The sequence below is a fragment of the Podarcis vaucheri genome (assembly GCF_965113315.1).
Source record: "Podarcis vaucheri genome assembly, chromosome: 14".
In the NCBI taxonomy this organism is placed as follows: domain Eukaryota; kingdom Metazoa; phylum Chordata; class Lepidosauria; order Squamata; family Lacertidae; genus Podarcis; species Podarcis vaucheri.
In genome coordinates this window covers 54719478-54736424 of record NC_138752.1, presented here as the reverse complement: position 1 = coordinate 54736424, position 16947 = coordinate 54719478, and the positions used below count along the sequence as shown (strand labels likewise).

Here is a 16947-nt window from a genome sequence, read left to right as displayed (position 1 = left end):
AGAAACCAAAGCGCGGCTTCTGATTGGCTGCAGGAAGCGGCGGAAGCCCCGCCGGATGTTCAGCTTCCAAAAATAGTCACAAACTGGAACAGTCACTTCCAGGGTTGTGGTGTCTGGGAGCCAAAACGTTTGAGAACTAAGCTGTTTGAAAACCAAGGTACGGCTGTATTGGTTTATGACCTATAAAACCTTCCATGGCTGAAGTCCAAGTGACCTGAAAGACCATATTCCATCATACAAATCTGCCCAGCCTGCGAGATCTTTGAGGAAGACCCTTGTCTCCATCCCTCTCCCCTTCCAGGCATGCCTGGTAGTGATGCAGGACAGGGCCTTCTCGGTGGCTGCTCCCAGGCAACGTTGGAACTCCCTGCCTAGGGAAGCCAGACTGGCTCCCTCCTTGTCCTTCTGCCGGCAGGTGAAAGCCTTCTTGTTCCAACAGGCTTTTGGGATCTGACTGCTCTTACCGCCAGGGCTAGTGCCGCACTGCTTTTATTGTAATTATTTTCATGCTTTTAATAGATTTAAAGGTAAAGGGACCCCTGACCATTAGGTCCAGTCGCGGGTGACTCTGGGGTTGCGGCACTCATCTCGCTTTATTGGCCGAGGGAGATTTACAGATAAATAAACATATGTGGCACATATTTGGGGAAACAAAAGGCTCAGGATTAAACTCTACACAAATCTGGAGTCCCTAAGACGGTTGGATGATGCCCTTTACACCTCCTTCTGGCAACTCCTGCAGCCAAGAGTCTTGCTCTGCTTCCCTTTGGACCACATCAGCGCAGCCGGGAGCAGGGCCTTGTCGTCTGGCCAGCCCAGGACCTCCAGGCACTCTGCCCGGCCTCACACCCCAGAAATGCACACATAATTTCACTTCTCTCAATATTTAATTTTTAAAAAACATTTTATTCCGATGTTTTGAGCTGCTCTCATTTTTATCTGTAAGCCAACCGTCAGGGGGAAAGGCGGGGTATAATATAATAATAATAATAATAACAACAACAACAACTTCCATCTCGAGCGCAAGAGGTGTTGGGGGGGTGGACCTGGCACAGAAATCGGCTGCCTGGCTGAGGCATCTGGCCTCCCCGGGAAAAGTAGGTCGCTGCGTCATTTTCCGTTTCCACAGGCCTGCGGCAGATGCAAGCCGGCAGCGGGAGACTCGTGCCAGCTGCCTCGGGAGAGCAGGAATCATCCTGCGCCCAGGCAGGCACCAAGAGCCTCTTCCCTGCTTGTGCCCCTCTCTCGACTGGGGCTTAACTGGGACTGAACCCTCTCAAAATAACAGCCAGGCTTAAAGGAGGGAATTGGAGAAGCCGGGAACAAGGGGAACCTGGAGACACACGAGCCAGGAGGAGGTGGGGATTTCAGGGCAGGAAATATGAATCTCAGGTGCCTATAAACTGGCAGAATTTACTATATCATTGCAGGGGGCTATGACTCTATGACTTTTGCTGTATTTGTGATGATCAGCCTGTTCTTTTAGTTGCTGGTTTGCTGATAGCAGATCGTAATTGTTTCACCAATGTTTTGTTATTTATACTATATGATTTACGCTCGTAATGTTTTGTTGCTGTTATTTATTAAGCCGCTTTGGGATTCGCGTGAAACGGAAGCGGCACAGAAATACAGTCAAAGCCATTGTATATTTATCATCACAAGCGTAACATTTGGTAAACTATTTACGTTTGCTGTAAATCTCCGACGGCACCTTCACGTTTCCGTTATGTAATGGCGGCGTGAATTTAACGAAGTTTCTGAAAAGGAAGCTGGTGCCTCGCCTACGCCAACTTCACCCCATCGTGCCACCTAGGCAGGCTCCAGCCCTGCCCAGGTGCCAAGCTCACCTGAGTGGCAGCCCAGCCGCGAAACGACCCTCTGGGATCTCTTCTGGCTCTCCAAGGGCACAAGGCCCAGCACACCTGGAAGGGGAAGGAACAAGGCAAGTCACAGGGACACCAGATACATGCATGGGGGGGGGGGCAGATGGGTACAGTACATGAAGGGGGTGGGATTCTCAAACAGGGAACTCTGCCAGTCCTAATGGGAGACGTTGAGGCAACAAAAATTGCTAGTTTTTTCTATGCAGGGTAAGACTGCAGTAAACTGGGTTTTAATGCATCCCCAATAAGCAGAATTTCACTTTTGCTGGCTATTTGCAGATTAGTTGCATTACAGAAGGCGTGCTGGGGAGACCACACATTACAAGGAACGCTAAAATAACTTGTGCTAGGTTTGCATAACAAAAACAAAAACTCCTTTTACAAAATATCAGTAAGCATGACCTATCCACCAGGGTACTGAGACAGCTAGGTGCTGCTCTTTATATACTATACCCAACAGCTTAATTAACATAACTTAACAGCACCTGCTATACTGCTTCACAGCTGTAAAACTAGGTCACGTTATTTGCTCTGGCCTTTAAAGAAATACACATTTTGTGGAACAGTAATGAACCTTCAAATTTAAAGAGAACTGTCAGAGCTGCTACCAGGTCCCAGCTCACATAGGACCACGCCACACAGCGTCCACTTTAAAAGAGTCTTTATTGAGTTACAGGTTTCATTTCCGAACTGCAGCGTGCAGCTCTACACCTTCTGCTCTAGGTCGGCGAAGACCCGTCTGAGTCCCCGCCTCTTGCACACCAGCTTAATACCCTAGCCTTGCTCCACCTCCTTCGCCTCTCCCTACGTCTCTGGGTCCTTCTGCCCCCCTGGGCCTCCTCCCTTCTACTCTCCTCTGACGCTGACCCCCCTGATCCTTCTGCCTCCTTGCGGCGGGCTTTAGGACCTGGCTCACTCTCCGGGCTGCTTACTGCTCCAGCTTCCGCTGCATTTGAACTTGGCGCGCGCGCCCAACTCTCTACTTTCCTCTTAACCGTTGCCTCGCTCTCTGAGGAGGGCGTGACCACCCCTGACTCGTGCCCTCCCTCCTGCTGACAGCCTCCGGAACCCGATGCCTGGCTACCTTCCTCCCTGCTGCTCTCAGTCTTGAGCGTGGGTCCCGACTTCCAGCTGCTGCCGCCCTCAGTTATGAGCGTGGGTCCCGACTTCCAGCTGCTGCTCTCTGAATCTCCTCTGTTCCCTTCCTCCTGGGGTGTCCCCCCGGATCCCCCCCTTGCTCTGCTCACTGGGGCTCCCTTTTGGGAGTCCTCTGACTCACTGCTTAGGCTTGGAGATCTCGGGTCGTCATCATCACTCATTCTCCCTTCGGCTTCCTCCCCCTCGCTCTCTGTTTCCACCCTTCTCTGCGTCTCTGCTTCTGAACCCCTGACATCCATCCCCCCCTCGAAGCCCCCCCTTCCCCCCTCCCCGCTGTCAGGTGTGGGTGCTGGGCGCTCCATCATCATGGGAGGGAATGCTGGATACAGGTCACTCCCCGTGGGTGGCCGCCAACTGAAGACCTCCGAGTCTTCCCCCTCGCGGTCGTCGACGTTGACTTGTTGCTCTTCCATCTCTGTACCGCCGTGCTCGAACCCGAGGTCCTCCCCGAACACGTCCATGTCAGTCTCTGCGTCGGTCGCTCGACCTGGCATCTCCAGCCACTTCCTGCGCCATCGCTCCTCTGGTCGATCGTCCCACCAATACGAGTTGCCTGATGCCGAACCTGCCGGTGAACCTTCTGGGGAACGGGTGCTCCGTGCGGGTTCCCCTTCTGAGTCGAATCCATGGAACGTGCTGGAAGAAAGTGTGGGTGTGAACAACCAGTCGTCGAAGAAGCTCGCTGGCATGGGTTTGTGTGGGAAGAGGGCATGAAACTCGTCCTTGAGCAGGGGTTCCTCCAAAGCGTAGTCTGGTACCCAGCTATTGGCGCTGGCCCGGGTGCCCTCTCTGGCTAAGAGGTATTCGACTCCCTCTTCCCCCCATCTGGAGTCCAAAATCTCCGTGACCTCGTTGATGTGGTCCTGGTGCTTCACCTCCCGCGTCTCCGTCCGTTCCCGGAGCGGACTTGGCGCCGTCCCTGGCTCCTGGAACCTGTGAGGTGCCTTGTAGGGAGTGAGCACCGACCTGTGGAACACCGGATGCATTCTGGAACCCTCCGGCAGCGCCAGTCGGAAGGCTACCGGGTTGATCTGCGCTTCGACTTGGTACGGACCGATCTGCTTGTGCCCCAACTTCTTCTTGGCAAGCGACCTGGTCGGCACTGCGTGGGCTGCCAACCAGACCCAGTCTCCCACTTGGATCACTTCGCCAACCCGCCTGTGCTTGTCAGCTTGCACCTTGTAGGCGTGCTTAGCTAGCTCCAGCTGCCGTCTGAGTTGATCGTGGACCGCCTGCAGCTCTGACGCGAACGCGTCCGCCGTCTGTGGTTCTCCTTCCCCCACTCTCTCCAGTCCCGGGAAGGTTCTGGGATTCCTCCCATTGTTGGCAAAGAACGGCGTCACTCCTGTGGACACGTGCTTCGTGTTGTTGTAAGCGAACTCGGCTAGCGGCAGGTAATCCACCCACGTCGCAGGCTGTTGATTGGCATAGCATCTCAGGTACTGCTGCATGATGGCATTGACCCTCTCTGCTTGCCCGTTGGTCTGCGGGTGTCTTGCTGATGCCAGATTGACCTTGACATTTAGAAAACCCATCAGCTTCTGCCAGAAAGACGAGATGAACTGGCGTCCGCGGTCGGACAGGATAGACCGTGGCAGGCCATGCACTTTGAACACGTGATCTATGAACAGTTTGGCGGTTTGTTCCGCCGTGGCCACCTTCGCACACGGAATGAAATGTGCCATCTTGGTGAACAAGTCCACCACCACTAGCACAGCTGTCTTGCCTCTCGAGTTGGGTAAATCCGTCACAAAGTCCAGGGCCACCCTCTCCCACGGTTCAAACGGTGTTTGCAGCGGTTCTAACAGTCCCGCCGGTGGTCTGTGTACCGGCTTGGCCCTCTGGCAGGTGTCGCACCTCGCGACGTAGTCCGCGACCTCTCCTCTCAGCCTGGGCCACCAGAAGTCTCTCGCGACTAATTCCATCGTTTTCTCTGTGCCAAAGTGACCGGCCGTGGGTGCGTCGTGCAACTGTTGCAGTACCTTGGCGCGAAGGTCGTCTCCTGGTACATAGACAGCCCCTTTGCGTAGGAGCAAGCCGTCCCGCACCTGGAACTCGTCCGTGGTAGCCGTGCCTCTGAGCAGTTCCGCCATCTTGTCTTGCGCGAATGAGTCGTCCCGCAATGCACGTCGCACCGCATCCAGGTCTACTGTAGCTGAGGCACACGCCCACGCCGTCGGTGCGAAGATGTGCATGGCCGCCGCTGGCGTCACCTCTTCTAGGTATTGCGGTTTTCGGGACAGTGCATCCGCCATGATGTTGGTGTCGCCTGGGACGTACTCTATTCGGAAATTGAAGTCAGCAAAGAACTCCGCCCAACGTATCTGCCTCTGGTTCAGGAACTGAGCCGTGCGCCAGTGCTCCAGATTCTTGTGGTCCGTGCAGACCTGCACCGTGTGCTTGGCGCCGATTAGGAAGTGCCTCCACGCCTTGAAAGCTGCATGAATGGCCAGCAACTCCCTGTCCCAGATGGTGTAGTTCTGCTCCGACTTGCTGAGCTTTCTGGAGTAGAACGCTCCCGGCCGCCACACCCCCTGCGGGTCTCGCTGCAGCAGGACAGCTCCCACGGCTCTGTCTGACGCGTCTGTCTCTACCCTCAACGGTTTACTGGGGTCGATATGCAGCAGTTGCTTCTCCGATGCGAAGAGATGCTTGAGCGCTTGAAAGGACTGTTCCGCCTGCTCCGTCCAGATGAATTTCTTTTTTTTGGAGCTGAGCGTGTCCGTAATTGCTGCCGTCTGCATCGCGAACCCCTTGATAAACTTGCGATAGAAGTTGGCGAAGCCGACAAACCGCTGGACCTCCTTCCGGTTGCGCGGGCTTTTCCAATCCAATACCGCACGAACCTTGGTGCTGTCCATGGCTATCCCCTTGTCCGACAACTTGTATCCCAGGAAATCCACCTCCGTCGTGTCGAACTGGCACTTCTCCAGCTTGGCGTACAGTCTATGTTGTTGCAACCTGCTGAGCACCTCCCTCACGTCTCGGTCGTGAGCTTGCTGCGAGTCAGAGAAAATCAGGATGTCATCCAGGAAGCAGACGCATGTCTTGTAGAGGAGTCCCTCCAACACGTGATGCATAAAAGCTTGAAAACAGTGAGAGCCATTTTGTAATCCAAAGGGCATAACTCTGTATTCGTAGGTGCCCAGCGGTGTGAACATGGCCGTCTTCCACTCATCGCCCTCCCGCATGCGGATGAGATTGTACGCCCCTCGCAGGTCCAACTTGGTGAACACGCGTCCCTTGCGCACCGTCGCGAGGAGGTCGTCAATCCTGGGCATGGGGTAATCAGACGGTTTGGTCATCTGGTTCAAAAGGCGGTAGTCCACAACTAGTCTTTTTTGGGGCGTGTCTTTCTTTTTCACGAAGAAAACGGGACTGCCCCCCACTGCCTTGGACTCTCTGATGAAGCCACGCTCCAGATTATGCTCGATGAACTGTTTGAGTTCCTGCATTTCATCTTCAGACATGGAGTATAGCCGCCCCTTCGGCAGCGTCGCCCCCGGTAGGAGGTCAATCTTGCAGTCATATGGCCGGTGAGGGGGTAGCTTGTCCGCCTCCTTCTCGCAGAAGACCTCCAAAAAGCTCGCGTATTTGTGGGGGACCGCTTGCAACGTTCCCAACTGCAGTTGTGGTTCCTCCTCCTCTCCCTCCCGTCGGGGCAGGATGCAGTGTTCTGCGCAATAAGAGGAGCCGAAGATCAGTTGTCTCTGGTACCAAGCCAGTGTCGGACTGTGCCTGTCCAGCCAACTCATGCCCAACACAATGGGCGTGTCCGACAGTTGGGTGACATTAAAACTGATGACTTCCCTGTGGTTGCCAAGGCGCATCACCATCGGTGGCGTCTGCTTCACCACCTGCCCCCCTAGCAACTCTCTGCCATCCACTGTGACGACTTGCAGGGGCAGAGTGGCAGGCAATAGCTGTATAGCGTGCTGCTCCACAAAGCTCTGCGCTATAAAGTCTGCGTTGCTTCCAGAATCCACAGAAAGCGGCACTTCGATAGTGACGCCGTCGGGTAGCTGGAGAGATGCTGTGAGCTGCACTACTGGTTTGGGTGGGAGGGGATCCGTGGGTTGCAAGATTGCTGGGGACTGCTTCACAGATGCGTCTGGCTGGGCCCCAGTGCCTCCGTCTCCAGCCAGACATTGTCGTTTCCCTGCTGTGGTTCTCCTTGCTGCGTTGCTGCAGTCACCATTGCTGAGGCTGCAGTGTGCTTGTGGAGCCTCCGGGGACACTCCTTCGCCAAATGGCCGGGATCCTCGCAGATGTAACACTTCCTGTTCCCTCTAGGAGGCTTCGCTTTCACTGCTGCCGGTGCTAGGGCTCTGGCTGCTGACTGAGCCCTTGCACCTCCAACCTCCATCGGTTCCCCTCCCCCTCCTGGCGGAGGTGTGGATTGCGCACGCGCTGCTTCCCTCGGAACGAAAGAGAAACTTCTCGCTGCTTCGCGCCCTCCACGTCCTTCATCTCTGCACCATGGACGTTCTTCCAGCCTCACCCCCACAGTCAGCGCCCTTTGGACCACCTCCTGCGTGCTTCGGGGCCTCTCCCCCCTTGCAATTTCATCCTTAACCGCTGAACTTAGACCCTCCCAGAAGAGGTCTCTGACAGGGGGCGAATCCCGATCCCATTCTAAAGCACTGACCAGCGCAAAAAATCGGGCGTGATACTGCCGGACGCTCGCCCTCCCTTGTTTTAGTCCATGAATCTCCCGTCTGGCAAGATCCACATCAATAGTAGACAAAAAACACGCATCCATCGCTTTGATAAAGGCATCTGCATTCTGAAGCGCCGGATCTTTATCCCTCCACAAATTGCGCAGCCAGGCTTTGGCATCCCCATGCAAATGGGACAATATGAACCCCACCTTCTCTTCCTCATCTCTAAAGTCTTTTGCCAGCAGTTGCAGTGCGCACATTACGTCTGCTCTAAAATTAGGGTACTGTTGCAAAGTCCCATCGAAGTGAGCCACAAGCCCTCCTGCTCTCCGTGCCAATCCCACGCCCTCCGGTCTGGGTCCCGGTTGCCCTTGCTTAACAAGCATTTCAAACCTGGCGTGTAGGTCTCTGTAGGCGGCTGTAGTCTCCTCCTCCCGTTTCTTGGAAGCCAATACCTCTGAGGACAACTGGGTCACTGCCTCTTGCAGCGCGGAGATCCTCTGTTCTTCCGTCATCTTGCTAACCTTTGTGAGCTCGCTTACAGACACCCCTCTTCCTCCCCTAGCGGCTTCTGCTCCCGCTGCGAGGTTTCAGGTTTCTGAAGCTTTGAAGAGACGGGTCTTACTGTCAGAGCTGCTACCAGGTCCCAGCTCACATAGGACCACGCCACACAGCGTCCACTTTAAAAGAGTCTTTATTGAGTTACAGGTTTCATTTCCGAACTGCAGCGTGCAGCTCTACACCTTCTGCTCTAGGTCGGCGAAGACCCGTCTGAGTCCCCGCCTCTTGCACACCAGCTTAATACCCTAGCCTTGCTCCACCTCCTTCGCCTCTCCCTACGTCTCTGGGTCCTTCTGCCCCCCTGGGCCTCCTCCCTTCTACTCTCCTCTGACGCTGACCCCCCTGATCCTTCTGCCTCCTTGCGGCGGGCTTTAGGACCTGGCTCACTCTCCGGGCTGCTTACTGCTCCAGCTTCCGCTGCATTTGAACTTGGCGCGCGCGCCCAACTCTCTACTTTCCTCTTAACCGTTGCCTCGCTCTCTGAGGAGGGCGTGACCACCCCTGACTCGTGCCCTCCCTCCTGCTGACAGCCTCCGGAACCCGATGCCTGGCTACCTTCCTCCCTGCTGCTCTCAGTCTTGAGCGTGGGTCCCGACTTCCAGCTGCTGCCGCCCTCAGTTATGAGCGTGGGTCCCGACTTCCAGCTGCTGCTCTCTGAATCTCCTCTGTTCCCTTCCTCCTGGGGTGTCCCCCCGGATCCCCCCCTTGCTCTGCTCACTGGGGCTCCCTTTTGGGAGTCCTCTGACTCACTGCTTAGGCTTGGAGATCTCGGGTCGTCATCATCACTCATTCTCCCTTCGGCTTCCTCCCCCTCGCTCTCTGTTTCCACCCTTCTCTGCGTCTCTGCTTCTGAACCCCTGACAAGAACATTCAACACCTTTTAGTTCTTTTTTTGTTTCACTAATAACCTTTGGCATGATACTAGAACAGGCTTCCTCAACCTCGGCCCTCCAGATGTTTTGAGACTACAATTCCCATCATCCCTGACCACTGGCCCTGCTAGCTAGGGATCATGGGAGTTGTAGGCCAAAAACATCTGGAGGGCTGAGGTTGAGGAAGCCTGTGCTAGAAGCTGCACAAATGTCCTGCAGGAAACAGCCACCGTCCCCAGAAACAAAGTCATTGTATGGGACAGAACTGGGAAGATTCAAAGCATGTCCATGGGGAAATTCTCCAACCCGATGTTCTAGAAAAACACACAAACACACACACACTGTGTTGGCACATTGCAACTTAGCTAGACTCCTGTCTTGTTCATCTTGGTAAGGCATGTGGCTATATCTGTGTCAACACAACAGTATCAACAGTGTAAAGCTATGTATTGTGTTTACACTGAATTTTCTTTCTCGCACATATTCTGCGAACCGCCCTGAGACCCCCAGGTATAGGGCAGTACAGCGGTACCTCGGTTTACAAACTTACTCCATTCTGGAAGACTGTTCTTACACTGAAACTGTTCTTAAACTGAGGTGCGCTTTCCCTAATGAAGCCTCCCACTGCCGGTGCCCTTCCACCGTTCAGCTTCTGTTCTTAGACCGAGGTAAAGTTCGCAAACCGGGACACTACTTCCGGTTTTGCGGAGATTGTAAACCGAATCATTTGTAAACAGGGCTGTTCTTAAACCAGGGTACTGCTGTATAATAATAATAATAATAACAACAACAACAACAACAACAACAACAACAACAACACAAACTCAATATATATAATCTAATCGCCAATTGGCACCTTAGGCCTAGGTGTTAGTGGTTGCTTCTTTACTTCTTTGTATTTTAAAGATCAAATCTCATAGTGGTTTACAACACATTAAAACATCAAATCAAACAACCCAGAATAAAACAAGGTAAATATTTCAGATCCTTCTCTAAGTGACATTTTGCATTCCCCAGCTGCCAACCTGGCATGCGGAGATCTCCATGTGGTCGCAGTGGGACCCACAGCAGTCGCAAAACGCGCCCGGTTCATTTCTAACACCGCAGGCAGCCCCTTACGGGCCTCTGCCAGCGACCGAAGGAGCCCACAAAGGGCACTGCGGACCCTGTCCCAGAAGGGACCTCTGGATTCTGCACAGCCAGTGCCTGGAAGGGGCATCCAGCCCCAGGTAGCAGGGTGACTGGTGGTGCTAAGGAGAGCCTTTCCTCAGCAAGAGGGCCGCATTCCCTTAAGGACAGACTTCTGAGGGCCACACGCCAAGGGCAGGTGAGGCCGGAGGCCAAAGAGGGCAGAGCCAGTGAATTATTTCTTAAAAAAATGTTTAGGGGTACTCTCATTTTCCTATTCATACAGTGGTACCTCGGGTTACATTCGCTTCAGGTTACATACGCTTCAGGTTACACACTCCGCTAACCCAGAAATAGTGCTTCAGGTTAAGAACTTTGCTTCAGGATGAGAACAGAAAACGTGCTCCAGCGGCACGGCAGCAGCAGGAGGCCCCATTAGCTAAAGTGGTGCTTCAGGTTAAGAACAGTTTCAGGTGAAGTACAGACTTCCAGAACGAATTAAGTACTTAACCCGAGGTACCACTGTATTGAAATACCTCCCCTCGATGAGGCCAAACTTAGATTCACAAAATGTTTAGGGGTATGCGTACCCCTAGGGGGAAAAGCACTGGGCAAAGCAACTGGCGCAAATCAGACCTGTGTGTAACCTCTGGCTGCAGAGAAAGCCAGAGGTTTCTACACCCCTGCTGCACCCAGGCAAGGAAGAGGAACTTTCTCAATTCAGGGATGTGTTCTTGGGGATACAGCAGGGCTGGCAAGGGAGGGGCCATGAGCTCCAGAATGAGAGGGCGGCAAGGCCGCATTCAGCACCCCTGAATGAGGTTCTGTACCCCTGCCTTACAACGGTGCCCAGTCCAGGTGAGTCCCCTTGGGACAAGAGTTCTCCAAGCCCAGCTCCTCAGGCGAAGGGGGCAGCCATCTCTCCTGCTCTTCCCAAGCGTTTCTAAGGCCTGGAGACACCGGGAGGTGCAAGTAGGAACCTTTGGGAGAGGGTAGGGCACGAAGGGAAGCCCAAGCCCACCGGCAGCGGCAGGGAGCAGGAATGGCAAGGTGGCACACCCATCCCTTCCTCCTCCTCTTCTTCCTCCTTTTCACGAGCCCCCTGGCAACTGGGCCTCCCAAGGAGTTTCCCATCCTCGTGCAACTGGGACTCTCCCTGCTGCCAGGTGCCAGTTCTCAACAGTTCCCACATGCCTGCACAGGTTGGCGCAACCTCTCTGCCCGGTCAAAGTGCAAGTGTGCCCCACGGAGAGTAGCGGAGCCACCCACGGCAGGGCAGGGCAGGGCGTGGCCTCGCCCACAGCTTACCTGCCGAGTCTGTGTGGAAGGCGATCCAGCGGCCGCCAGCCTTGATGTGGTTCGCCGAAGCAGCCGGGAAGCCGGCTCGGAGGTCTCCAATCCAGGCCTGCAACACAGGGGAGAGAGAGGAGGCCCAGCTGAAGGGAGGGGGAGAGCCATTCCCTGCCCCACAGCTCAGCGGGGAAAGGGAACCACCTGCAGCTTTGCCACATCCTTCTCCCCCAAACCAAAGCTGGGAGTAAGAGAGGGAAAGAGACACTGCCGCTTCCTCTCTCGTTCCTGCAGAGCAGCAGGGATCTTCTTGCAGAGTCAGAGGAGGAAAAGCATCTGCACCCCAAGCCCAGGGGCCAGAGAGGGGTCCTGCGCCCACCCCAAATCAAAGACTGTATAGGGAAGCTTTTAATGTTTGATGTTTTATCGTGTTTTTAATATTCTGTTGGGGGCCGCCCAGAGTGGCTGGGGAAACACAGCCAGATGGGTGGGGTATAAATATATTATTATTAGTAGTAGTAGTACTATTATTACAAAGCAGAGGGCCGCCCCCCACAGGGAAGTAGAGGAAAGACTGTGAGCTTTTGCAAAGGGGTTGCCAACTATTACCCGGCACCCGAAAGTGGAAAGGACATGCCCAACGGAGCAATGCACCTTCCCATGTGCAGGTGTGGGGGATTCCCTGGTCCTGAATGGGGCAACTGTGCCCCTGAAGGACCAGGTGCGCAGCCTGGGAGTCATTCTGGACTCACAGCTGTCCATGGAGGCACAGGTCAATTCTGTGTCCAGGGCAACTGTCTACTAGCTCCATCTGGTACGCAGGATGAGACCCTACCTGTCCACAGACTGTCTTGCCAGAGTGGTGCATGCTCTGGTTATCTCCCGCATGGACAACTGCCATGCGCTCTACGTGGGGCTACCTTTGAAGGTGACTCAGAAACTACAACTAATCCAGAATGCAGCAGCTAGACTGGTGACTGGGAGCGGCCGCCAAGACCGGTCCTGAAAGACCTACATTGGCTCCCAGTATGTTTCCGAGCACAATTCAAATTGTTGGTGCTGACCTTGAAAGCCCTAAACGGCCTCGGCACAGTATACCTGAAGAAGCGCCTCCACCCACATCGTTCTGCCCGGAAACTGAGGTCCAGCTCCAAGGGCTTTCTGGCGGTTCCCTCCCTAAGAGAAGTGAGGCTACAGGGGCAGAGTTTTGAGAAATTGAAGGACAAAGTGCGGGATTGGTTACATTATGGTCAGATTAGGGAGGTTTTTAATAAGGACAAAAAACAGGCTTCCAGGTGGAAAAGTCGAAACTAGAAACAGAACTGTTAGAACCAAAAACTAAGGTACTTTCAAGAATGTATAACTTGCTGTTAAAATGGAACACTCAGGATGAAACGGTTAAATCAGCTATGATAAAATGGGCGCAAGACATTGGCCACAACATTATGTTTGCTGACTGGGAACGGTTATGGACCACCGGTGTGAAATTCACGGCATGTAATGCCTTGAAAGAAAATATTATGAAAATGATTTACAGGTGGTACATGACCCCAGTCAAGCTTGCAAAAATATATCATTTGCCAGACAATAAGTGTTGGAAATGTAAAGAAACTGAAGGAACATTCTTTCACCTTTGGTGGACGTGCCCAAGGGTCAAGGCCTTCTGGGAAATGATCTATAATGAACTAAAAAAGGTATTTAAATATACCTTCCTTAAGAAACCAGAGGCCTTCCTCTTGGGCATTGTCGGCCAAATGGTGCCAAAGAAGGACAGAACTTTTTTTATGTATGCGACAACAGCTGCAAGAATACTTATCGCAAAGTACTGGAAGACAGAAGATTTGCCCACTCTGGAAGAATGGCAGATGCAACTGATAGATTACATGGAATTGGCAGAAATGACTGGCAGAATCCAAGACCTGGGAGAAGAGATAGTGGAAGAGGACTGGAAGAAATTTAAAGGCTATTTGCAAAAGTATTGTAAACTGTATGAATGTTAGAATGATGCAGGATGTGAAGATAACATGGCATTAGTGACATATTTGAGAGGAGTATGCAAAAGTGGTTTATAAGAACAAAGTTGAAATCCGAACAATATTATGTCAAGCTCAAATAATTGATAATAAAGGGGGGAAAGTTGGAGACATAATAGTTGAAATGTATAATATAAAATAAGATTTGAAAGAAGGTGAAGTTTTGCTGAATAAGATCTTGCAAATGAGAACACAGAAAAGGGAGATGTGAGGGAGTCAAGAAAGAGGGTTATGGAAATATTACTTAAGAAATTGAATCTTTTTCTTTCTTTTTTCATGTCTTTTTTATGCTTTTTCTCTGTTTTTTGTATGTTTTGTATGTTTTTCTTGTACTGATTGTGATGGTATTTTTTTTTTCCTTTGGTTGTGAATGTGAAGTTGGTTATATTGTTTAAAACCTTTAATAAATATTTTATATAAAAAAAGAGAGAAGTGAGGCTACAGGGAACCAGGGAGAGGACCTTTTCGGTGGTGGCACCCACCCTGTAGAACAGCCTCCCATCAGATGTCAAGGAAATAAACAACTATCTGACTTTTAGAAGACATCTGAAGGTAGCCCTCCCTCCCCTTTGCCTGTGGTCTCCTCCACCCCAAACCGCACGAGAGGAAGACAAACTGCCAGGCAACGGAGCTCCCAGAACTTCTTCTTCCTCCGTCCACATCCCTCCCTGCAGCTCCCTGGTGGATGGTGCTCCAGGCAGATGCTCAACAGGGAGAACTAAAGCCTTACATTATATGTTCCTAGAGCAGAGGGGAACCAAGTCAAGGTTGACGTGTGCGCAGCTTCTGTGGCCAAATTCCAAAGCCTCAAACTTTGACGTGGAAGAATTGTAGCAAACGCAGCTTCTCCCATCACTGGATCTGAGTGGTGGAAGAAGCTGCAACTCCCAGAATTCTCCCTTCCTATGAAGAAAGGTCCAGGAAGACCTGTGGGAGCTGCTTGAGAAGGCGCCATGCGCTCCACACTTAGGGGGGTGGCAGCTTCAAGACGAAAAGTGGGTTAAAAAATGACACTGAGATTATGCGCGGGAATTCTCCTCATGCCCCAGCTCTGCCCACCTGCCCTTTGGCGCTCACTCTCCAGCAGCAGCCCTCGAAAACTGCACAGCGGCAACACAAAGGGAGGCTTGTTGGCTGCCTGGTTTTATTCCGCTTAAAAATAGGCTCTTTCATGCAACTTCTGCTACACACACCAGCAAAGCAGTGCTCCCACTTTCAGCAGGCAGAGGAGGTTGCCCAGGCAACAGAAAGCCTGACATTTCCCTGGTTCTGCAATATTATATTATATTATATTATTAATAATAATTCCTGCAATCATTGAAATTTCAGGGCATTCATCCGATTCTGGCCTTTAGGCCTGAGAAGTCATCCATGCTGCGTTGCTGGTGCCACCACACAGGGGGCCCTGCAGAGAGCTCACAGTCCGAGCCGCATGAGGCATCAAATGCAAGAGGGTCGCCGCCTAGACCCGCAAGAGGGGGCAGAGGGAAGGGGGCAGGGGGCTCAGGCTGCCCCCAAGACTGTAAGGGGGCTCCCTCCCGAGGCCTGTGCTCTTCACAGCCAGCCACTTTGCTCTGCGCAAACTAAAAAGTGACACAATTTTGGGGGCCTCCTGGACACCCAAACATCTGCCTGGTTTGTGGGCGGTGCCCTGGAGGCCACCCCAAAATGCTTCCCCTTAAGGAGGGGGCACAGCCCAGTGGGAGGACACCTGCACTGCATGCAGAAGATCCTGGGCTCAGCATCCTGTTGCAGGAACACCACTTCTTATTAAAATAAGCACAGAATTTCAAAGCTGTTTGAGCCTTTTCACATCCACTTTCCCAGCCTCTAAGCTCCTGTCTAAGAGCAGCAGAGGACGGGGAAAGAAGCCCGAGACCACCGCCTGTCTTAAGAGACCCCCCTGGACTAGCTGGGCCAAGGCCTGAGGCTCAGGATCCAGACCCCCCCCCCCTCCACTCAGGATGAGGGCAAATGGAAACGGGTAGCCCAGGGTTGCCCAAAGCAGATGAGAGAGGGCGCAAGGCTGTGGCACTCCCCAGATCGCAGGCAAAGTAGCAGCTCCGGGGGGGGGGTTCCTGCCCCCCCCATCCTGCATTGCAAAGGGTTGGACTAGATGACTCTGGTGGTCCCTTCCAACTGTACATGATCTATGGGACTCTCCGTCCTGGGAGGTTTTGAAGCAGAGGTTGCGTGGTCGTCTGCCACGGATGCTTCCGCTGAGATTCCTGCTTTGCCGGGGGTCAGACTAGATGACTCCGGGGGGTCCCTCCCAACTCTACAATGCTATGATCATCATCATCATCATCCCATCGGAGGGAAAGGAGGCGGGGCTTCAGCCCAAGGCAAGCTCCTCCCCCCGCCCCCCCGATTCTGCAGGCGCCACCTTCCCCCCTTGGCCCCCGAGGAGGAAGCCGGCTGCTGCGCTGTGCACAGGATGGGGAAGGGAGAGCGGAAGCCGCGGAAGCCGCAAGGCGCGTCTTGTGACCCACGCCCAGAGCGCGGGTGCCGACGCCCCGAAGGCGCCCCACCTCTTCGGCGGCCGCGGCTCCGAAGGGGTTAACCCCGAGGGCGCCCCCGCTGCTGCTGCTGCTGCTGCCGCCGCCGCCGCCGCCCTGGGCAGGGGAAGGAAGGAGTGCCCGGGCACCCGGGGGCGCGCCGGCTGGTGCGCATCGGGAATCCCCGGGGGCGCCCCCGGGCAGAGGGTGCCAATCGGGAGCAGGGCATCCCGGGGGTGGGGGGGGGAGATCGGGGGCGGCGGAGCCAAGACCCCCCACCCCGGAGGCAGGGGCGGGCAGGGAGGGCGCCTGGGGTTGCTCTCCGGGCGGGGATCGGGGCCCTTCCCGTCGGGGCGCCGGCACCCACCTCCTTGCGGGCCACCCTGGCCTCCGCGTGGCGGAACTTGGACACCTTGAAGCGGTTCATGCTCAGCCTCCCGCCGCCGCTGCCGCCGCCCGGGCTCCGATCCGAATCGCCGCCAAGCCCCGCCCGGCCGTCCCCGCCTCCTCCTCCGCCTCCTCTGCCGCCGCCGCTCCGGGGACTGGGCACCATCCGGCGCCCAGGAGGAGGAAGGAGGAGCCGGGCGGAGGGCGCTTTCGCCCGGGAGGCGCCGCGCAGGTAGGACGGTGGCGCTGCCCCCTGGATGGTTTGGGGAGAAAGTCCTGCCTCCCAGTCCAGCCCACGGGGCTCCCGCGCTTCCCACGCGCCCCAGTCTGATCCTGACAACAACCTTGCGAGGTAAGCGAGGCAAAAGAAACCCACCCACCCGAGAGAGGATGCCCTGGCGAGCTTTACAGCTGAGAAGGGATTTGCTTATGAACGAAAAGATTAGGCACCGCCTTTGTCTCCTAGAACCTGACGC

At 54.3% G+C, this 16947-nt stretch overlaps 1 protein-coding gene across 1 annotated transcript in view; it reads right to left on the bottom strand.

The window, feature by feature from the left end:
• Positions 1-16652, bottom strand: part of LOC309518981 (coronin-7-like) — a 119209-nt gene extending 102557 nt beyond the window's left edge. The window contains exons 1-3 of the mRNA XM_082199662.1: positions 16452-16652; positions 11572-11668; positions 1848-1922 (exon numbers count right to left, since the gene is read on the bottom strand). Coding sequence (XP_082055788.1) covers positions 1848-1922; positions 11572-11668; positions 16452-16637 — 358 coding nt within the window. The 5' untranslated portion in view covers positions 16638-16652. The remainder of the gene's footprint in view (positions 1-1847; positions 1923-11571; positions 11669-16451) is intronic.
• Between the last annotated feature and the right edge of the window lie 295 nt (positions 16653-16947).